Source organism: Erithacus rubecula (assembly GCF_903797595.1).
Source record: "Erithacus rubecula genome assembly, chromosome: 17".
In the NCBI taxonomy this organism is placed as follows: domain Eukaryota; kingdom Metazoa; phylum Chordata; class Aves; order Passeriformes; family Muscicapidae; genus Erithacus; species Erithacus rubecula.
The window spans coordinates 413,586-436,828 of NC_136669.1; the positions used below are offsets into that span (position 1 = coordinate 413,586).

Sequence of the window (23,243 nt, forward strand, 5' to 3'; positions counted from 1 at the left end):
AGCCCTGCCCGGCAGAGCCTCCTGCCACACAGATCAGTGCACACAGAGCCCAGTGTCCCAAAAAGAAAAACCCGTGGGTCACTGAGGGTGATGGGGTCTGTCTCCACGAGGACTCAGCCCATCCTGAGCCCATCCACAGCTCTCCTGAAGCATCAGGACACTTCTTCCTGGAAACTCCATTCCTGCTCCCAGGAGGAGCAGTGCCACTGCTCCCGCCCAGCCAGATGAGAGGCTACAGGCAGCACTGCTTTTCATTTTTCCTCCGTTGTTTCTTATGTCTGCACCGAGTCCTGGGTGTTGCACAGGAGGAACCTGGTCCCGCCCTGGACTGGCTGCCGGGAGCCTGCGGCATCCTGGTTTGTGTCGGGATGGCACTTCTTGCTTGTCTTTCCCTGTCAGCATCCTTCTTCTCGAGGAACAAGACAAGTAGTTTTCTGCAGCCGATCAAGCTTCTAGTGCTGAGAAAGGAGCGATGGCTGCTAATGTCTAAGCGGTGCCGCACGCAGCCCTTCGGCTCAGCAGGAGCAGCCAAGCCTGGGATGTCGGGGTGCAAGAGGAAGGAAAAGGGGAGCCGGGGATGAGATGGGGATGGAGCAGTCCGCGTTCAGACTCTGCCACAGCCGGTGGGCTTCGGGTCAGCCTGCATGTGGGGCATCAGAGCCGGGACAGGCGGGGCTGAGCAGCCCCAGCCCGGCAGGGAAATTGAATTCATGCGTCACTTTAAAGCTTTTCCCTCCTACTTACCGGCGGCACGGCGGCGGCCGAAGGCTCCTGCTGCCCTTGCCGAGGACCGAAGCAACTGCTCCCTTGGGGCGCCCCTCGGGGAACGATGGTTCGGCAGCGGCTCGGGGCCGGGCCGGGACATCCCGGGAGCGGCCGGGACCCCGAGCCCCGGCTGCCGCTCATACCGAGTGTGCTCACATCATTCCGCTGATGCTCCCCGCTCCCGGGCCGGGGTTCCGCCGCTGCCGCCCCAGCCCCGGCTGCTCCGAGCGGCTCAGGGCTGGATGCGGGGGCACAGCGGGGCAGGACAGCGTGACCGGGGACGGGACGATCGCAGCGGCAGCGGGCAGGGCAGGGCTCGGCGGGGCCGGGCAGGGCAGGGCAGGGCTCGGCGGGCAGTGGGACCGGCCTGGTGCCGGAGCAAGGGCTGCGAGCCGCGGTACCCCCGGCCCGGTGCCGGAGGAAGGGCTGCGAGCCGCGGTACCCCCGGCCCGGTGCCGGAGCAAGGGCTGCGAGCCGCGGTACCCCCGGCCCGGTGCCGGAGGAAGGGCTGCGAGCCGCGGTACCCCCGGCCCGGTGCCGGAGCAAGGGCTGCGAGCCGCCGTACCCCCGGGCCGGTGCCGGAGCAAGGGCTGCGAGCCGCCGTACCCCCGGGCCGGCCCGGGGGAGGCACCGGGCCCGGGCGGCCGCGGGGGCTCCGGGAGGCGCTGACGTCAGGCGCCCCTTAAATAGCGCGGCAGCCGCCGCTGCCCCGCACTCCCGCGGAGCAGCGCGGAGCCGCCGCCGGGGCGGGCATGGCCGCGGCAGGGCAGGCGATGGCCGCGGCGGCGCAGCGGGGCCGGGGCGGGCGCGGCCCCCTCGGGCGGCCCGGCCGCGCCCCAGCGTAGCCGCGGGAGATGCCGGAGCGGCCGCGCCGGGGCCGGGGCTCCGGGCCGGGGCCCGCCGTGCCCGGCGGCGCGGCCCCATGGAGCCATGGCGCGTAGGGCGCCGAGCGGGCGCGCCCCGGCCGTGGCTCCGGCTCCGTCCCGGCGCCTGGCAGGGAGGGTGCTCGTGCTCTTCACGCTGTCGCTGTCCTGCTCGTACCTGTGCTACAGCCTCCTGTGCTGCTGCGGCGGCCCCGCCGCGCCCCGCGCCCGCTGCGCGCCCGCCCGCGCCGCCAACGCCAAGAAACTTCTGCAGCAGCCGCGGCCGTGCGGGCGGACAGCCCCGAACCCGCCGGGAGGCAGCGCCCCGGGCCCGGCCCGCCCGGGCACCAAGCGCCTGCCCGGGGCCATCGTGGTGGGCGTCAAGAAGGGCGGGACCCGCGCCGTGCTGGAGTTCATCCGGGTGCACCCCGAGGTGCGCGCCCTGGGCACCGAGCCCCACTTCTTCGACAGGAACTACCATCGCGGGCTGGAGTGGTACAGGTGAGGGCGGGGGGCTGCGGGACCGGCCCCCGCCCGATCTCTTGGGCACTCCTCGTCCCCGATCCCCCGGTGCCGGAGCATCCCCCCGGGCCCTGAGCATCCCCCCGGGCCCGGAGCATCCCCGTCCCTGCCCTCGCTGCCCCGCTGCCCGCCCGTCCCCGCTCGTCTCCCGGCGCTCTCGCTCTCGGTGCGGGCTCGGCTCCGCGTTCCTCGGTCGGTCCGTGGAGCCGGCGGGGCGCTCCCGGCCGGAGCGGTCCTGGCGGGCGGTGGACGCTGTCGCCCGGCCGCACTCTGGGAGTTTTCTTTGATCTCCTCCTGCTGTAGCCGGGCGGGTCGCGGCTCGGTCCTGCCCGTTCGCGGGGCTCTCGGCTCTCGGCTGTAGCCCCCCGAGCCCCGGCCCTGCCGGTGGCACCCGGGAGCCGGGACGGCGCCGGGCATCCATGGAGCATCCACTCCATCCCGTCTGAGGAAACATTTCCTGGGTGCACGGGTCTGCAGAAGGCGAGTGCCCGTGCCCAGGACGCACGGCTGTGCTCCCGACCCTGCTCGCTGTGCTCCGGCAGCTTCTGCTGCCCGCTTTGATCGCTGCCTCCTGAGAGGAACAGCCCCTGTCCTCTGCCATCCCGTCTCCCTGAACTCGAGTAACTGTGGATCTGGGTGGAATCGCTAATAATGTGCCGAGGTCAGCGAGTGTGTCTCCAGCAGGAGATAGGATTTTGATTTTGTGAGGGCTTTTGTGAGGTGCTGTGGGCGCTCTGGGAGAGGCAGAAGTGCTGCTGTAAGCAGGTCACAGCATCCATGAGCTCAGGGCTGCTGCCAGCAGCTCACCCCTGCTCCCTGTGGTTCCCCCCAGTGCACCAGGGAGTGTTTGCTGGGCTGCTGTGGAGTGCTGGGTGTGTTTGGGCAGGTCCTGGGGCTTCTGCTGAGCATCAGCCTCGGGAAGCAGAGGGGCCTTGGCCTGGCCCTGGTGCTAGTAGCTCAGAGCAGGAAAAAGAACTCTGGCATTGCCTTGTGCCACAGCAGGGGAAGGGACTCTGGCATTGCCCTGTGTCACAGCACCGTGCTGGGTGCAGGAGGCACCGTGGGGCCACCCCACGCTCCCTTCCCTCCATCCCAACAGCCGTTTGCTGGCAGAGATGGCCCCAGTTCCAAGGCAGGCCAGTGCTCAGTGGGGAGTCAGTGTGACACAGTGCTCAGTGTGGAGTCAGTGGGACACAGGGCTCAGTCCCAGCTCTGCTCGGGTCCTGGCAGCTGGGATGGAGCCTTGAGAGGCACTCAGGCACTTCATGGAGGGAATGGTCTGCTCCCTGCTCCTCGTGTCTGTGACTGAGCTGAGCTGTTCGCTTCCCCTGTGTGCTGTCAGTGTGGGCAGAGTGGGGCTGGGAGCCTCATGGGCAGTGCAGGACTGAGCCTGTGGCACTGCTCCCTTCGGAGCTTTGGGGCACAGAGCCTGCCCTGGATGGAGGGACACACCTGGGGCACACAGGAACACTGTGCACATCTTGGGGCACAGAGCCTGCCCTGGATGGAGGGAGGGACAGACCTGGGGCAGGCAGGAGCACCTGTGCACAGCAGGAGTGGTGCTGATGCTGCCACAGACAGGGGCTGAGTCCTGTCCCCTCACCTGGGGCACTGAGGGGCTGCACAGTGTGCAGATGAGCAGACAACCTCCCTCCCTGATTCTCCATGTGAAGGGCCTTTCTGTGACCAGGAGAGATGCAGCCAGTGGCAGGGTGGCTGTGGAGGGGGTGGGAGTGTAGCCAGGTGAGCAGTGCCCTGCCCTGGCTGTGTCTGAATTGATGGAGAGATCACACTGGAGCAGCGGAGCCTCCAGATTAGTTCAGCTAAAACAATTAAATGACACTTCCTTGGGTTTATTACCTTTTTATTTTTAAACTGACAAATGTGCCAAAACTTAAGCACAGAGGCTGCTAAAGTATAAAACGTGGAATTGATTTTCCTGCTTGCAACTGGAGCAATTAACTGTGGAGCAGGTCTAACCCACAGCGGGATCAGCTCCTGTCACTCTGCCAAGAGCCTGGAGCAGGAGGGCAGGGTCCTGCCCTGGCCATGGCCAGGAAGGGCAGAGCAGAGGCTGGGGCTGCAGATGTGGGGCTGTGAGGGATTGCTGCCAGCCAGGACCCAGAGCAGGGGCTGTGCCTGGCCTGGCTGGGGCTGCCAGAGCCCCTGGCTGGGCACAGCTGCTGCTGCCATGTGGAGAGTGGGGGCTGCAGGCTGCTCACAGCACAGACCCCTTGCAAAGGCAAAGGTGGAGCATTCCCTGATGTGTGTGAGTCGAGGCTCTGCCTGCAGGAGCCCCTGGCTGGTGTCAGCCGTGTCTGTCCCTGTGCCCCAGTGGGGACCAGGTGGGCAGACCAAGCTGGTCCTTGGTGCAGTCACAAGCAGTGTGAGAACAGAACCCTCTGATGCTCCAGGAACGCTGCTTACCCTTTTCTCACATTTCCCCTGCCCTGGCATTTGTCTGAGGCAGAGGTGGCAGAGCTGGCAGGAGGGGGCACCTCCTGATCTGCCTGTCCTTGCCTCTCCAAATGTCACACGCATTCCCAGCTGCTCTCAGGTGCCTCCTGCTGCTGCCACGGCCCCGAGCAGCCCCAGCCCTGAGCAGGGCAGGGCCAGGGGAGCCCCTGGGCTCCAGTGTGGGACCTGGGAGCTGCCCACCCACAGCCCCGTGCTGCTCCCATCAGCTCTGATCCACATCATTAGCTGCACATACACTACAGGAAAGATATTTATAGCAAGGTCTGTTTTAAGACAACTGAAACCAAACAGCAGCTACTGGGGAATATCGATTCATTACCAATCCTGCACTAAATGTTCAATATTGAGCTTTTTCCTGCTGCAAGCAGTGTGGGCCAATAACCTTCAATATTTTCCAGAACACAGGGAAGATGCTGTGATTTAATTGCCGTTAATTTTGAGTACTGGTTCTAATTGCAGCATCTGGGGGTGCAGTTTTCCTCCTCAGGGTTCCTGTGAGATGCTCCAGAGAGGGGTGTTCCCTGTGGCTGCAGCAGCAGGCTGAGCCTGGCTCCCACCCCTCCCTCCCCAGCTGAGCCCGGGGTGATGCTGGCACAGGGCAGAGCCCTGGTTCTGCACAGACCCTGCCTGCAGCCCCTGATCCCAGGGGGACACCGGGGCCAGGCTCGGCTCCCCCAGCACAGGGCAGGGAGCCCGGGCACTGCTGGAGCTCTGCCCCTGACTTTGGGTGCTGCAGGTGCTGCAGCAGCACAAGGGAGGCTGGGCAGGCGCTGCCCTGGGTAGGAGCCCAGGGCGTGTGGCTGTGTCCCCTCCGTGTCCCCCCTGTGCCCCCGGCCTGTGAGCCGCTCCCTGCAGCCGCTAATTGACGCTAATTGCTCCCGGCTAATGGCCGGGCTGGCGCTCACACAAGTGGGAGCCCATTAGGCTTTGCCGGGCACACGTCTGTGGGCTTTACTGACAGTGCTGTGGGTAATTAGTGAGAAGAGAGAGGAAGGCAGCAGCTTCAAGGATGCTTTGAAATTTCCTTGAGTTCAGAGAGTGCCCTGGCTCTGGGGAAGGGCGTGGAGCCCCTGGCAGAGCCTGGTGCATGATCAGTGCTGCTGGGGATGGCAGAGCTGCTGGGGATGGCAGTGCTGCTGTTCCTGGCAGTGCTGCTGTTCCTGGCAGTGCTGCTGTCCTGGCAGTGCTGCTGTTCCGGCAGTGCTGCTGTTCCTGGCAGTGCTGCTGTCCTGGCAGTGCTGCTGTCCTGGCATTCCTGCTGTCCTCCCCAGCATGGGCCAGTGCTGCCTGAGCCCCACTTGGCCCCTGTCAGCCAGGGAGCCTCCAGGAGCCATTCCTGCCCTGGGGGATCCGTGCTTGCTTGTGCTGTTCCTCTGCCTCTTGCACTCACCTGGCACAGGGAGGTCACCAAGTGGCCACTGTGGCTCTGGCACAAGCCACTGACGTGGAAATTGCAGCAGCAGGGGACATGCAGTGGTGTTTCAAACGAGAACTCGGGTTTGAAGTTTCACCTGAGGAAGGGGGGGCTGCAGCCTGTGCCCCTGAGCAGAGGGCAGGGCTGAGAGCTGGGCTCTGTGCCGGGAACCTCATCCCCTGCTCCCTCCCAGCCCCAGAGAGTCACACGGAGCTGTGTGTGAGTGAAGGGCAATGGTAGCGTGCCCTTTGGAAAGGAAACTCTTGACTTAAAGGACACTGCAAATCTCTGGAGCGTTTAAATGATTAAAAATGAATCAGCAACAAAGTTAATTACTGTGTTCGCTCTGCTTTTATGCATGGAAATGTCCCTCATTAGCTGTCTGCAAGCACTGGTGTAAATTCTTTGAACATAAACATTTATTAAAGGGAGCTGCTCCATCATTAAATCCTGGCTGCTGTGGTGTGGGGTGGTGGCTGTGGTGCTGTCCCTGCAGCCTGGGGGTGCAGCCAGCCTGTCCTGGCCATGGCTGGCCCCTCTGGGCAGCTGCTGCCAGCCCACAGTGCCAGTCAGGGGCTGCTGGGGTCCCCCTGCCCTCAGCCCCTGGCAGTGCTGGGCAGGGCATGGCCCCGTGCTGTCCCTGAGCCAGAGCTTTTTACTCTCCTCACATTTAACCACATTTAACCAGCTCTGTTTCAACTTCCTGAAGTTACCAGAAGCAGCTTTGCTGGAGCTTTCATCCACCACTGCCACTCTGCTGAGCAGGGGTGCCAGGCTAGAGCTGGTGGTGCTGCCAGCTGTGTGTGCAACTGTGGCACAGCATGGCAGGGCATGGCAGGGCATGGCACAGCACAGCATGGCACAGAATGGCACAGAATGGCAGGGCACAGCACAGCATGGCACAGCACGGCATGGCAGGGCATGGCACAGCATGGCACGGCACAGAATGGCACAGAATGGCAGGGCATGGCACAGCACGGCACAGCATAGCTGGGACAGGGAGCACAGAGCCCCAGCACAGGAGCTGCACTGGGGATTTTTCCAAACCCTGCAGTTTGCTTTGTGCTGCTGAGCAGGTGGAGCCCAGGCTGGCACACAGCAGCCTCAGCAGGCAGGGGCTGACCCAGGGCTGGGGTGGCACTCTGGTGGCACTCTGGTGGCACTCTGGTGGCACTGCCCTGCCCAGTTTTCCTGCAGTGTCTCAGTTGTTTGCTGAGTTTTTGCACAGTTCCTCCCTGGGAGAGCGTTTCACACGTGTTCAACATCAAAGCAGGGCAGCAGGGAGGGAGCACATGTTTCTTTAATGTGGGAGTGTTGTAGGGGCTGCAGGGTGCCCAAAGGCAGATTATAACAAAATTAATAATTCAGGGCTCAGAAAGGTGCTGGGGAGGAGTTAACCCCTTCAGGGCCAGCGCTGCCTTGGTGCTCCACAGCCAGGTCGGGCTCTGTGCTGGTGCTGGTCCGGGGGGCTGTGCTGCCCCTGGGGACCCCAGGGCATGGCTGGGCACAGCAGGGTGCAGCAGCTCCCCTGGGCTGTGCCCACGTGTGTCACCAGCGTGGGCAGACACGGCCTGTGGAGCTGGGCTGGAGGGAGTGCTCGTGCCCACATCGAACGGCAATAAAGGGCTGTGAGACCTGGGCAGCTCTAGAGAGAGTGATCTCCAGTTCAGGAGGAATGAATGCTGTCCCTGCAGCCAGAGCAACGTGCTGTGCCCCAGCCACCTCCCCCAGTGTCACTCAGCACTGTCCCCATGCTGGCACCGGCTGGCTCAGCACGTGCCAGGAGCCAAGGGCAGCTGGGGACACCAGCGGGGCCACAGGACGTGTCCAGGGGCCACAGCACAGCTCCTGGCTGAGCCCTGGCCAGCACCGAGAGCCTTCACAGCTACACCTGCAGCCTGGGCCTTAAAGCTGTGTGACATGCTATTTGTATGCAAATAACCCTGCGAATGCAGAAGTCCAAAAATATTATTTGAAAGTCTGGTGTAATTAAGTTTGCCATGCATTTCCCTGCTCCTGCAGCCCTGGGGATCCTGCTGTTAGTGGGAAAATGAATGCCTGGATGACATCTCTCCCCCTTGCATGGCTTCACTGGTGATTTATTTATCTGCCCGTTCTGTGTTTTGTTGTCTCAGCAGTCTCTGTTGCTCAAGAGCAGCAAACACTGGGAGTCCATTTAAAAAAAAAAAAAAAAAAACTCTTGTCTCATTTCAGTAATTTACTATGCAGAAGTTTTGTGTTTTTCATAATGAATTAGAACCTGTAATTTTGTATTTTGAATGCATGGACCTAATAACTCACGTAATGAAAGTCTAACAGGCTTGAGGATGAGCCATTAATGAAACAGCAGTTTTATGATTCTCCACTATATATTGTAATAGTGAATCACTTACAGAGCTGTCCTGAGCTGATTTATGATGAAACTTGTTTGTGATGTGGAGATAGAGCCACGTGCCTGCACTGAATTAGCACTTGCTGCTGGTCATTAACCAGTGGGGATGGTGATTGGGATTTATGGGGTTTGAAGCAGAGCACGGGGAAAGGCCAATTAAGAGCTCAGGTACCTCAGTGAACCAGCCCTGCTAATTCATGCTGACTAATGAGTTTGTTTTCTCTCGAAGTGGGAAGCTGGTGGAGAGGTGAGGGACGGTGCCCTCGGCAGGTGCAGCAGTGGTGGCTCCATGTCCATCGTCCCTCTGTGTCCTCTGGTCACACAGCGCATCCTGCTGCTGCTGGGTCTGCTCCCAGTCAGATCTCTCCTCAGCCCAGTGCTGTGGCCATGGGCTGCGTTTTAGGGGTGCTGGAGGTGCCAGGTCCTGGGCACTGCCTTGGAACCCCTCGTGCTGTGCTGCCAGCCTGGCCCTGGCAGCTGTGCCAGGTTTGGTGCACGGATAACTCAGTGCCCTGTGCTCTGCAGTGGGGTGGGGCAGACTGGGATGGGGTCAGGAGTGGCTGCAGACAGGGATGGTTGTTTGCTCTCAGGCTGCTGCTGCCCTGGAAGTTGCAGGGGCAGCCAGGGCTCCAGGGCAGGGGCAGTGACTGCAGTGCCAGTGCCAGGTCCCTGTGCCTGTGCTCTGGGGGCTCACAGGGAGCTGAATCTGGGCTGTGCCTGCTCACAGCACAGCAGCTGCTGCTGCCACAGGTGCTGCCAAGGTGTGGATGCAGCAGAAGGGTGCTGGCCTCATCCTGGCTGCCAGAACCCCCTGTCCACCCCAGCCAGGCATTCCCTACCTGCTCCAGCCAGGGCACCTCCAGTGACATGAATCTGACTGCAGTGGATTTGATAGTTTACTCTAGTAATACAAGACCAATTTATAAATCTTTCCATCCCATTAGTTTTTATTTGATTTGGATGTTCAGATGTCAAAGCAAATGATTTAATTAGTGCTAAGCTGTGCTGCAGGATGCTGCATTTCCCCCAGTCGGGTGCTCCTTGCCTGGCCTGCAGCCCAGCTGCAGTGCCACAAACAGATGGGTTTGGGGAGCCCATTTGGAGCTCCTGGGCCTGCCCAGGGCCTGGGGGGGTGGGTGATGCCTTGGTGGGAACAAGCCACATCCCTGGGCAGCTCCCACCAGCAGAGTGGCACAGCCCCTGGGGCCTGTCCATTGCTCCCCAAGGCTTCTCTATTGGAATGTGCAGAACACGAACTTGCACCTGAAAGCCTGTATAGTGCTGTAGTGTGGATATGATCACATGTGCTGAACCACTCTGTTACACCCCATTCTGCTTAGTGAGTGTGGGGAAGGATTGTTTGCTTCACTCTGGGTGGTGCACAAGAGAAGCAAAATTCTTAGGAGGTTCAATAAAGAACTTTTACTTGCCGGTGCTGGTGTGGCACAGGCAGCACATTCCTGCATCCTGGCACTGGGCACACACACCTCCAGTGTGTGGGGCTGCCAGTGCCCCCATCCTCTGCCCAGGCTGTGCCCTGTGATGCCCCCTGTCCCCTTGGCATGGCCCTGGAAGTCATCCATGGCCAAGGTCCTGCCCAGTGCTGCTGCTGGGGTGTGTGCCTGCTCTGTCCCAGGGAGGGGACATGTCACCACCTGCTGGTGCCTGTCCCAGCTCCTCCCTCACACCCCCTGTCCCTGCAGGAGCCTGATGCCCTGCATTCTGTCCCTCACCCCCTCACACCCCCTGTCCCTGCAGGAGCCTGATGCCCTGCACTCTGTCCCTCACACCCCCTGTCCCTGCAGGAGCCTGATGCCCCGCACCCTGGACAGCCAGATCACGGTGGAGAAGACCCCCAGCTACTTTGTCACCAAGGAGGCGCCGCGGCGCATCTTCAACATGTCCCGGGACACCAAGCTGATCGTGGTGGTGCGGGACCCCGTCACCAGGGCCATCTCTGACTACACCCAGACTCTCTCCAAGAAGCCAGAGATCCCCACCTTCGAGGGGCTGAGCTTCCGCAACCGCAGCCTGGGGCTGGTGGACACGTCCTGGAGCGCCATCCGCATCGGGCTGTACGCCCTGCACCTGGAGAACTGGCTGCAGTACTTCCCCCTGGCCCAGATCCACTTTGTCAGCGGGGAGAGGCTCATCACCGACCCTGCGGGGGAGATGGCCAAGGTCCAGGACTTCCTGGGCCTCAAACGGGTCATCACGGACAAGCACTTCTACTTCAACAAGACAAAAGGCTTCCCGTGCCTGAAGAAGTCGGAGAGCAGCGGCTTGCCTCGCTGCCTGGGCAAGTCCAAGGGCAGGACTCACGTGCAGATCGACCCCGAGGTGATCGAGCAGCTTCGGGACTTCTACAGACCCTATAACATCAAATTCTATGAGACAGTCGGGCAGGACTTCAGGTGGGAGTGAGTGCCTGGGACATGAGCTGCAGTGACAGAGGCTGCAGTGACAGAGGCTGCAGTGACAGAGGCTGCAGTGACAGGGACTGCAGTGACAGAGGCTGCAGTGTCAGAGGCTGCAGTGACAGGGACTGCAGTGACACGGGGCTGCAGTGACAGGGGCTGCAGTGACACAGGGCTGCAGTGACACGGGGCTGCAGTGACAGGGACTGCAGTGACAGAGGCTGCAGTGACAGAGGCTGCAGTGACAGGGACTGCAGTGACAGAGGCTGCAGTGACAGAGGCTGCAGTGACAGGGGCTGCAGTGACACAGGCTGCAGTGACACAGGCTGCAGTGACAGAGGCTGCAGTGACAGGGACTGCAGTGACACGGGGCTGCAGTGACAGGGGCTGCAGTGACACAGGGCTGCAGTGACACGGGGCTGCAGTGACAGGGACTGCAGTGACAGAGGCTGCAGTGACAGGGGCTGCAGTGACAGTGGCTGCAGTGACACGGGGCTGCAGTGACAGAGGCTGCAGTGACAGTGGCTGCAGTGACAGAGGCTGCAGTGACAGGGACTGTAGTGACAGGGACTGCAGTGACACGGGGCTGCAGTGACAGAGGCTGCAGTGACAGTGGCTGCAGTGACACGGGGCTGCAGTGACAGAGGCTGCAGTGACAGGGACTGTAGTGACAGGGACTGCAGTGACACGGGGCTGCAGTGACAGGGACTGCAGTGACACGGGGCTGCAGTGACAGAGGCTGCAGTGACAGTGGCTGCAGTGACACGGGGCTGCAGTGACAGGGGCTGCAGTGACAGGGGCTGCAGTGACAGTGGCTGCAGTGACACGGGGCTGCAGTGACAGAGGCTGCAGTGACAGTGGCTGCAGTGACAGTGGCTGCAGTGACACAAGACTGCAGTGACAGAGGCTGCAGTGACAGTGGCTGCAGTGACAGAGGCTGCAGTGACAGTGGCTGCAGTGACACGAGGCTGCAGTGACAGGGGCTGCAGTGACAGAGGCTGCAGTGAGAAGGGCTGCAGTGACACGAGGCTGCAGTGACACGAGGCTGCAGTGACACGAGGCTGCAGTGACAGAGGCTGCAGTGACAGAGGCTGCAGTGACAGGGACTGCAGTGACACGGGGCTGCAGTGACAGGGGCTGCAGTGACAGAGGCTGCAGTGACAGAGGCTGCCGTGACACAAGACTGCAGTGACAGAGGCTGCAGTGACAGGGACTGCAGCTCCTGTGAGGAGGGACTGCAGTGACAGGGACTGCAGCTCCTGTGAGGAGGGGCTGCAGCCAGGACCCCCCAGCCCCTCCTGCCCCGACTGGCAAGCAGGGCAGGTGGGGGGTTCCTGTCCCTTAGGGGTGTGCAATGCTCCAGGTAAGGCAGACTCAGATCCTGCTGCAGCCACCAGGCACAGGGGCGAGTGCCCAGCAGCACTGCCTGTCCCAGGGTCCCAGTGGCCTCTGTGGGTCCTGCTTGCCCTCAGCAGCACACATGGTTGGTGCTGGCCCCATCCTGCAGCCTGTGCTCGGGCTGCTCCAAGCACATCCCTGTGTGTCCCGAGGCAGGTGGGTGCTCCTGGACAGTGGCAGAGCTGCAGCCACTCCTCTCTGCCTCTGTCACACCTGTACCCGTGGGGACAGGGAGATGTGCCTGCCTGACCAAGAAGTCTATGGGAAATGTTGTACTGATATTTTGTCCTGTGAATAAAGCACAGAATCCTGCTGTTACGGGTACTTTAGTGGCACTGGTGTCCTTGTTCAGCTTGTGATCCCTTCATGTAAATAAAGTGGCTTCCACCAGTCCGTATGCATGGGCTGTTCTTAGGCCAGGGCTGGGCAGAACTGGGGGCCATGGGGAGCCCCCAGACCCACAGGCAGGAGAGGGGAGGGGCAGGGGGCCAGTCCAACATGAATGAGGGGACCTGTGGCACAGCCCTGCCTGGGGCTCTGCCAGGGATGGGGATGGCTCAGAGGGATGCACAGTGGCTGTGGAGGGATGCAGCACACCTTGCACCAGTCTGCAAGGCTGGTGGTGAGTCACCAGTGAGCTCCAGTAGGAAACAATTGCAGTTAGTGGGCACCCAAGAGAGCCCCATTGCATCTGTGCCAGTGCCAGGCACAGGGGCAGACCCAGCAGCGAGGGGACCCAGGGGCAGTGATGGGCAGGTGAGGGGGAGGAGGGAATTCATGGCCATGGACAGGAAAATGGGAGATTTGCTTGTATGGTTTTTCCTTTAAAGGAGAAAAACATTCACAGCGAGACCTACAAATCCCAGCCTCACAGTAGAAAAGCCATTTCCAATCCACTCCAAGGAGGCAAAAGGTGCCAGGTTAGATTGATCCTCCTGACAATACTGTATTAGTGGGAAATTAGAGCTGGAGCCTGAGGAAACTGCTGCGATATCAAACAATTACTTTACATTTGTCCTTACAAATGGAGGGAGCAGAAATGTGCTTAAATCAAGTATTAGCTTTCCAAAGGGTGAGCAAATGAGGGCGCAGGCAGGGCTGCACTGAAAATGCAGAGCACATTAGGAGCTCTTAAAAAATGGCTTGAAAAGCCCCAAGCAGGCAATCTGCATGGCAGGGAGGCAGGGCAGGGGTGTGATGGGGGTGGGAGGGTTTGGTGAGGACCTGGGGTGCTGCTGGTTTGGTGACCTGATGCTGAGCAGAGGGGCTGCCAGAGGGAACCCCCCTGCTTGCCCAGCCTGGTTTTCCCCACCCTGGGGACAGGGGCTCTGCTCTCAGGGCTGTCACACCACTCTCCAGCCATCCCTGGCACTGCAGGGCCCCAGGTGCCCTCACTGCACACCCTCGTGTGTGCTGAGTTTTGATGGGTTCACTCAGCCTGAACCCCAGAGAGCAGCTGTTCAATATTTATCAGCTCGTAAATAGCTGAACATAATGAATGTGCTGTGAGTGTCCCTGATCTCCTGGTGCTGAAGAGCTCTTGAGAGGAGCTGGGCCGAGGGTGTGCTGCGCAGGAGGAGCAGAGCCAGGCACATCGGGGTCACAGTGCTGCTCCTGCCTGGCAGCAGCCCCTCCTCCCAAAAACCCACTGGGAGCAGCCCAGGGTCCAGCCAGGACCCTGCCTTGGCACAGTGTGCCACCAGCTCTCCACCCTGCCTGGGCACACCCTGTCCAGGGGAGCTCCAGGTCCCCAGTGCCCCCCGTGTGCCCCGGGAGCAGCTCCTTGAACCCACCCTGGTGTTTGCAGCTGCTCAAGGAGCGTTTGCCTCTGGCCAAGGCAGGATCACAGCACCGCGAGCGCTGAGAAAATCTGATTACCTTTTTATGGAGTTAATATGATCCAGTGCCACTGCTGGCTCGGTGTTTCTGGCAGCAGCAGAGCGCTGGGAGCGGCGGGGGGGTCCCAGGCCTGTCCCCGCCCTGCAGTGCCCGGCACTGTGCTCCTGACACACAGCGAGCAATCACAGGCAGCAGCAGCCTGGAGATGCTGCGAGCTCAGGGGCAGCCGAGTGCACGCACTGTCAACTAGGTCAAGTGTCCTCCTATTGTTTCATCAGCCAAGAACAGGAGCACGGGAATGGTGTGAGCCAGGGCTGTCAGTGCTGCCCTGAACAGCTGGGTGGGCACAGCTGGATGGGCACAGCTGGATAGAGCTGGGTGGGCACAGCTGGGTGGGCACAGCTGGGTGAGCACAGCTGGATAGAGCTGGGTGGGCACAGCTGGGTGGGCACAGCAGGGTGGGCACAGCTGGGTGGGCACAGCTGGATAGAGCTGGGTGGGCACAGCTGGGTGGGCACAGCTGGGTGAGCACAGCTGGATAGAGCTGGGTGGGCACAGCTGGGTAGGCACAGTGGCCATGGGATGCTGCTGCCAGTTCAGGGGGAAGGGCAGCTGTGCCTGGGGCTCACACTGTGCAGTGCTGACTCCTGGCCAGCCCTGAGCAGGAGGCCAGCTCAGCTCCCCTGCTGTGAATAAGTGTTTTAGGATTTTAAGACCTTGCCGTGTTCACTCACAGCATCCCTGCTCCTGCAGCCAGCACGGGGTGAGGACAGCAAACGTCTCCAGCACGCTCCAGTGGCTGGAGATAAGGACAGCTTAGGGATAAATATTTACCCAGTGACTGAATGGCTTCAACTGAGTTCATTCCTATTAGAGAATCTGTTAGTAATTATCTGAAGACTCGTTATTACCTGGGGACCTATAATCTCCCACAGTAATGAGTTCAAGTGGCTGCTGTGGCATATCAAGCAGCAAAGGGAAGGTGGGAAGGGGCTGCTGCTGTCACAGCAAGGGCAGGGCAGGGCTCAAGGACAGTGGAGCTGGCTCAGCTTTGGGCACCTGCACTGCAGCACCTTGGCCATGGGGCACAGAGCTGCCACCTCCTCCCTGCAGGGGCTCAGGGACAAGCCCTGGGCACAGGCAGGTCCAGGAAGAGCTGAGAGGGGCCAGAGCTGAGACCTGAGAGCAGCTGCTGCCTCCCCAGCCAGGTGGGTGCTGCAGGACACGGCCCCTGTGCCAGGCTGGGGTGACTCCCAGCTCCAGCAGCAGCCCTGCTGGTGATTCCTGTGCCCCACAGGGCTGGGCTGTGGCAGCCTGTCCCAGTCCTGCCACCCACAGGGACCATTCTGCAAACCTGGACCCTCCTTGTGTGACTCAACTAAAATAAGGTACCTGAAGAGCAGGATGCAAGGCAGGCAGACACTGACAGACCCCACACGTGCAGGGAGGAAAAGCCCCTCGTGGCACATGTCAGCAGAGGGGGGGTCCCCAGGCACTGCCCCCAGGCCATGCCATCCCCACTCCCCCACACACTGCAGGGCACAGCAGCTCTGAGCCACAGTGTGTGACTGCCTGCAACAGCAGCACAGCAGGGAAGGGGCCCAGCAGGGACTGGGATGAGTTACTGTGCTGCTAATCCTGTGCAGATCCAAACTGGCAGCCAGAACAATCCTTGTCCAGCTCTCCTTGTCACACACGTGGCCCCCTGGCTGGCATGGCCCTGGTGGCAGCTCAGGCTCTCACCAGGCTCCACAGTCCCCCCTCTTTGCTCCTTCCCTCTCCACCTTCCCTGAGCGCTGGCAGGTCCTGGTGGATTTGTGTGTTTTAAATAAATATCTTTATTCATTTAAAACACACTGATTTTGTTTAAAACACCCAAGGAGGCTCCTGCTCCCAGCCCCATCTCTGCCACAGAGCTGCCATGTGACACTGCTGTGTTTAGTCACAGCACTGTTATGAGACCAATCCATTCATTTACCTCTAATCTCTAAAACAAAGATAAAATTACGTGATTAAGATCTAATTAAAGTCTAACTACCCTCACCATGAATCACTTCAGCACAGCTTTAATGGATGCCTCTCCAGGCCCTCACGCATTTGGCTTCCTTCTGTGGCCAGTGATTTCCCTGCAGGGACTGGCTCTGCTCAGGCTGATGTTTGCTCTCACTGCCTCTGATTTGGCTGGGGACCACTAAAAATGTTTACATGTGAGCAAGGAGCTCAAAAATCCATTTCTAACCAGACAGAAAATGTCATTTGACAGGCTCATTCAGATGTGCTGTGTCTGTGCAGAGCCGAGCGGAGCAGGGGCAGCTCGCCCAGCCCAGCCCAGGCAGGGACAGTCAGAGTGCCACGGGGCACACAGGCTGCTTGCTGCCCCAGGGCCTGGTGGCCAGAGCTGCACGGAATGCCATGAGCTCTCCTTGAGGAGAAAGAGCAAATTAAAGTCCTTCCCACAGCTCTTGGGCTGCCCGCCCTGAGGCTCTGCCCTATAATAATGCTGATGGAGAATATTGTCATGTTCCTCTTTCCCAGCAAATCACTGCCTGTCACTGTCCCAGCACTGTCCCTGCCCAGACCAACACTGACACTTTAATGTCCTCACCTGCAGCTTGGCAAGGCAGAGACTCTGCCAAGGGCTGCTTCCCTGGCACCAGCAGCCCTGGCAAAATGGCAAACCCAAATTATTCGTGCACCCCACTGCTGATGGCATATTGTCTGGGGGGGGCAGCTGAGGGATCCCCCACCTGCAGCCCCACAACTCTATGGGATCCCCTCACCTGCAGCCCCACAGCTCTATGGGATTAGCCATGGGATCCCCTCACCTGCAGTCCCACAACTCCATGGGATCCCCCCACCACCCACAGCCCATCAGCACAGCTCCCCTGCTGCTCACCCAGGTGGGACAGATGGAAATGGGCCTTGTGGGGACCAAGGCAGAGAAAGCTTCCAGCCCCATTTGGGTTTGCTCTGTGTCTCTTTTCTGCAGAAGGACGTGCAGTTTTCCTGACAGTGGCACATTAAGTGCACACACATCCTCTGGGGATGGCAGCTCTGCAACAGGTACCTGAGAGGCTCCATGGGAGGGGAGATTATCATCATTAATCAGCCCTGGGAAACAAGGCACTCTCCAAACTGCAGCCCTGAGTGATGGGACTGTGTACACACGGAGCCATACGTCAGGGGAATGATCCCTGCATGACTCAGCCAAGAGGAGATAAAGGAATTGAAATTCAGGAGTGCTGCTGGTGTACATCTTCAGAGGGATGGGCTCCTGAAAACACTCATTCCAACACAGCCAGGCTCGCAGCTGGGCCCTCCCTCTGTGAGCAGGACAAGCACACCCAGCTGGAAATACAGAGCAGCAGGACCAGCCAGGGCAGGGCTCGTGGTGCCCAGGGAGCTGCCAGGGGATGCTGCAGCTCCCCTCACCCTGTGCCAGGCTCACTCCTGGCCATGGAGCAGCTCAGGCTGCTCCAGCTGCCTGCCCAAATTCACAGTGCCAGGCTGCCTCCCACAGAGCTCAGCTCAGAGTGCAGTGGGCTTTGTCCCTCTGGCTGCAGAGCTGGGATGAGAGCGTGGCAGGGAGCAGTGCTGCAGTGCCCAGTGCCAATCTGCTGCTCCCAGGGGACTGGGGCATGGGAAGCTCAGCAGGCTGACAGAGGCAGGCTGGCTGGGCTTGGTGAGGGAAGGGAAGGGCATTGGCACTGGGCTGTGGGGCAGAGGATGCTGCAGAACTGCTGCACTCCCTCCCTGCCAGCTGCAACAGGCTGTGCCTCACCCCCACGCCAGGACAGGGCAAACTTCAAAAAGGGGAGAAAATGTTATTCCTCAGAGTTAGCATTCCCTTGCAGATCCTCCTCTGCTCATTATTCTGGTCGTTACTTAAGCAGCAGCTGCTCGTCACTCCTGTTGGGTGCTGAGGAGGGCTGAGTGCAAGAGGCTAATTTATTTTCTTTTAGTGCTTCTCATCCATGGCAGCCCCTGGCTGCTCCTCACCACTGGAAACCAACCAGAGGCATTTCAGATACTTCTAATGTATGACAGCAACTGGGAAACAGAAATTACCCTCTCTGAAATAATTCCTGAGACAGATTTCTTTTGGCACTTTGCAATGGAGACGCAGAGGGAACGCGAGCTGCATGTGCTAGTTTGCTTTTCCTGGGCAATTTGTGAGCCCCACCATCTGGTTAGAGCTTGTTCCTCTCCCCAGACCAGCACATCTCTGGCAGGGGCAGCACCTGGAGCACAGAGGAGACTCGAGGGGCTTTCTGCAGCAGGGCTCCAACAGCCCTGGCACTGCCAGCCCTGGCACCTTCTGCCCCGGGGGCTTTGCTGAGCCAGGCTCCAGCTGGGATGGTGACACTGGGGGTGTGGTGGCCCCATTGGAGTGACCAGTGGGTTCCAGCCCTGCAGCAGGGCACTGGGTGCAGGGGCAGCAGGGCTGGATCCCCCTGCCCACCCTGCCCCTCCTGCCCTGCCCCTCCTGCCCTGCCCACCCTGCCCTGCCCACCCTGCTCATCCTGCCCCTCCTGCCCTGCCCCTCCTGCCCCTCCTGCCCACTCTGCCCCTCCTGCCCTGCCCACCCTGCCAGCCATTCCCTGGCTCCATCCAGGAGCTGCCACTGTGCCATGGAGGGTCCCTGCTGAGATCCAGGGCAGGAGACAAACGACCTGCTCAGGGAGCTCTGCCTTCGCTGCACCTGCTCAGCCCAAATGGAATTAAAATATTGACAGAAACAATTTCCAGAGGGAAATTGGAAGCGCTGGTGGCGTGCTGGAGCCAGTCCTGCAGCCTGTCCTGTCACCTTCCAGCAGCAGCTCCAGCCAGGAGCCCTGCCCAGCCAGCCCTGGCATGTGTGCCCCCTGCCCATGGCATGTGTGCCCCCTGCCCCTGGCATCTCCTGCCAGGGCCCCAGAGGCTTGGGCACAGTTTCTGCTGCTTTTGGGACACTCAGAACCGTTTTCATGTCATAATTTGATACAGCAAACTCGATGTTTTGCGCACACACGTTTTCCCAGGGCTGTGGGTGATTCCAGCCAGGTGATTTCCTGCCCCAGAGCAGCTCTGGGGTCCCTCCCCTCACACTGCCCCAGCACTGGCTGCTCCTGCCCCCAGCACCACTGCTCTCACACTTCCAGCTCCCCAGGAGGCTCTGCCATCTCCACCCAGCTGCAGAACGAGACTTGCCCTCCCCATTCTTCAGTCCTGCACTCCAATCCATTTTCATCACTTATTCCCCAGGGCTCTGTGGCACTGAGGGGAGCACAGGCCATTTCTGTGCCACCACCAAGCTCAGAATCTCATCAAAGAATGAAATCAGGTTGGTTTGACAGGACCTACTTCTGCTCAACCACGCTGACAGGCATGAATTTATATTCCCAGGCTCTAATTCTCCCATTAATTGAATTTTGCAGTGATTTTTCCACATGTTTGCCCAGGATTAATGTCAGGCTAATTGGATGCAGTTGTCCAAACCATCTCAGTCACTCACTCTGCTGTCTCTCCTCCCACCCAACTCGAGACTCCAGCTCTTCAGCATCAAGAGGGAAGCTCCAAGGGCAGCTGCTGCTGACCCTGAGAGGCTGAAACCTCTCCCTCAGGGCCCTGCAGCACCCCCAGCAAAGGCAACGCTGGCAGAGTGAGATGGGCAGGGAAGGAGGGGACACCCAGTGCCTGCAGCCACACTGATGGAGCAGTCTCTGAAAATGCCCTGAGATGCAGGATCCCAGCTGGGGCACGTCCTGCACCACACACTGCTCACAGCCCCTGCCAGGGCCCCCCAGAGCCACCCCTGAGGGACAGCCCTGTCCCCACAGCCTCCAGGGCACACACAGCCCCCGTGGCATCAGTGGCACGTGTGGCACAGCCCACCCTGCTCTGCCTCCACAGTCTTGCAGGGCTTGCAGAGCTGCTGCTTCCCTTGGGCTTTTTTTTCTCTTCCCCACTTGAAACTTTCTTCTTGAGCAATTAATAGATAATTTGCATCTTGCAGATTAATTTTTTACAAACGTTTTTAATGAAGGTGCCTGGCTGCACACATCCCTGCGTGTGCCACCAGTCCCAGTTCACACCATACAAACCACTGCTGCTTGTGGGAAAGCTGATTAAAGGTAATTGTGGCAACCTCATTAGTCCTCATTTACATCAGTTACACAGAGAAATTTCCTATCCTTTGATCCTGGCCATCACAGTCCATGAGACCCCAATGCACACTGAGCTCAAAGGCAGCAGCACATCCCAGCTCTGCACGAGCCAAGCCCTGAGCTCTGCTCTGGGCCACAAGAACGGGGCTGGCCACAGAGAGCAGTGCTGGCCACAAGAGGTGTCACCTCTGTCACCCCCACCTGACACGAGGCTTTACCCCTGGCCCCAACCCAACTGTCCAGCAGCAAGAGCAGCACTGCTGGGGAGAGAAAAGACCAAGGAATGCCCTGGGGACCAGCAGGTTCCTGTTCCCTGCACTTTTCCATCATCTCCAGCACCACCTCATCATCACCTCAATGGTCTGTTGGTGGCTACACTGGGGCACCACACAGCAGCTGGTGACAGTGACAGTCACACTGCCAGGGTGCCCAGATGCCACCACGGGCCAGCACAGCTCCCTCACACCCAGCAGAGCCAGGGCCTCTCTCCCCTGGTACTGCAGCAGTGCAGTTGGGACCTGTCAGGCCATAAAAATATTGGGGCATTAAATGTATTAGATAGAACTCCCTCTGCTATTAAAGCAGCTCACATCCTGGAAATCTGAGCAGTGAACAGTACAATCTCACCCACTGATAGGACTGGATTAAGTTCTGCCCGCAAAAGCCTCTTATTGTATGAAAAAGACCATTAGCAGCCACGGGAATCAATAGGGACTGGCCACGGAGCTGCAACACCCGGCTCAGCCGAGAGCAGCAATTAGCCCGGGGCTGCTGCACGGGCGCTGCGGGAAGGAGCGGGGCTGAGCCGGGGCTGGAGACTCGGGATGGAATTTCCAGAGATCCTCCCCAGGGTAATTCACACCCTACAACAAACAGATGCAACACACAAGACAGAAGGAAAGTTCTGGGTTTTAAAAAACACTCAGTAACAGCAAGCGAGGGCAATACATTATTTAAAGGCTTTTCCAAGAGAAGAAAATAATTTCAGCTTAGTTAGCTTTTTAGGACATCCCAGCAGAGAGCAGGGCGGGCACCGGAGCGGGGCGATGCACGGAGGCTGCGGGCAGAGGGCACGGGGCACCGGGCCGGGCACCGAACCGGGCACAGAACCAGGCACAGAACCGGGCACCGAACCGGGCACAGAACCGGGCACCGAACCGGGCACCGAACCGGGCACTGAAACGGGCACCGAACCGGGCACAGAACCGGGCACCGAACCGGGCACAGAACCGGGCACTGAAACGGGCACCGAACCGGGCACAGAACCGGGCACCGAACCGGGCACTGAAATGGGCACCGAACCGGGCACCGAACCGGGCACTGAACCGGGCACCGAACCGGGCACCGAACCGGGCACCGGGGCCAGCCCAGCACCGTCGGCTCCGGACACAGCGTGGAGGCGACACGGAGTGCCCAGCGCCCCGCAGGTACCAGAGACACCCCGCAGGTACCACGGACACCCCGCAGGTACCAGAGACACCCCGCAGGTACCAGGGACACCCCGCAGGTACCACGGACACCCCACAGGTACCAGGGGCACCCGCAGGTACCAGAGACACCCCGCAGGTACCACGGACACTCCGCAGGTACCAGGGACACCCTGCAGGTACCAGGGGCACCCGCAGGTACCAGAGACACCCTGCAGGTACCACGGACACTCCGCAGGTACCGCGGACACCCCGCAGGTACCAGGGACACCCCGCAGGTACCAGGGACACCCGCAGGTACCGCGGACACCCCGCAGGTACCAGGGACACCCTGCAGGTACCAGGGGCACCCGCAGGTACCAGAGACACCCGCAGGGCGCCAGGGACCGCGGCGGTGATGGAGAGCGAGGCACAGCCGGCACCGTGGTGCGGGCACGCTGATGAATTAGGTGTCAGCGGGTTTAATCCAGAGTCATTAGCCATGCTCAACGTCCGCATATCATTTGTTAAACTAATGGATCGCTGGAGGTCATTCGGTAATAAGAAAGGGAGAGGAGGGTTATTAGTTTTTATCAGACATTAATTGGCCAAAATCGATTGCTTGTTTGGTGTCTGCAGTGCTGGGGGGGTGTTCCCGTAGCAGCCCCCGGCCCAGCACAGACCCCGCAGAACCCGGCCCGGCAGAACCCGGCCCGGCAGAGCCCGGCCCGGCAGAACCCGGCACAGACCCCGCAGAGCCCGGCCCGGCAGAGCCCGGCTCGGCAGAACCCGGCCCGGCAGAACCCGGCACAGATCCCGCAGAGCCCGGCTCGGCAGAGCCCGGCTCGGCAGAGCCCGGCTCGGCAGAACCCGGCCCGGCAGAACCCGGCACAGATCCCGCAGAGCCCGACGGCCGCGGCCGGACCTGGGGTCTCAAACCGGACCTCGGAGCACAGACCGGACCTGGGCCGGACCTCGGGCCGCTGCCATGGCCAGCGCTTCCCGCAGCCCGTGCCAGGCTCAGCCCGTGCCAGGCTCAGCCCGGGGTCTGTGCCCAGCAGCCCCTCCCGGGGCAGCGCCAGCAGCAGCTCCTCAAGCCCTCCCAGCTCCCCAAGCCCTTCCAGCTCCCCAAGCCCTCCCAGCTCCCCAAGCCCTCCCAGCTCCCCAGCCGTGGCACAGAGAAGCAGAAATGAGCTGGGAACCGCTCAGGTGATGTCACATTTATCTAACAAGTTTCCAAATGAAAACTAGCATTTGGACTTACTGCATTCAGGCTCAAAATTTGATTACATTTTTCTACAGCTGTAAATCTGCTTTCCTTTCTGCAACATTATTATTAAAGCCAGTATTGAATTGGTGGTGTGATACGTAAAATTTCAATCCTGGCTTTGACATTCCAGGAAGTTAAAAACCAATTACAGTGTGTGCTTTGCCTCAGGACAGAATGAATCATTGAACACAGCCACTTCACCGAGAGAAATTAAAGGCTGAAGCAGCAACATGGGGAAGGTATTACGTTTAAAATCAAAGGTCAATTAAAGAAAAACTGAGTCTATTTTACTTTTACTATTTTGCTTACATTTTCATTCCTTTCTGATGAACA

At 60.0% G+C, this 23,243-nt stretch overlaps 2 protein-coding genes across 3 annotated transcripts in view; both read left to right on the plus strand.

The window, feature by feature from the left end:
- The window catches only part of SCNN1B (sodium channel epithelial 1 subunit beta), a 468,555-nt gene that overhangs the window by 217,893 nt on the left and 227,419 nt on the right, over positions 1 to 23,243 (plus strand). The window lies entirely within an intron of this gene.
- HS3ST2 (heparan sulfate-glucosamine 3-sulfotransferase 2) lies at positions 1,390 to 10,903 on the plus strand. The gene is made up of 2 exons (XM_079320902.1): positions 1,390 to 2,129; positions 10,240 to 10,903. Exons 1-2 carry the CDS (start codon positions 1,696 to 1,698, stop codon positions 10,856 to 10,858), a joined length of 1,053 nt encoding a protein of 350 aa, XP_079177028.1. The 5' UTR covers positions 1,390 to 1,695; the 3' UTR covers positions 10,859 to 10,903.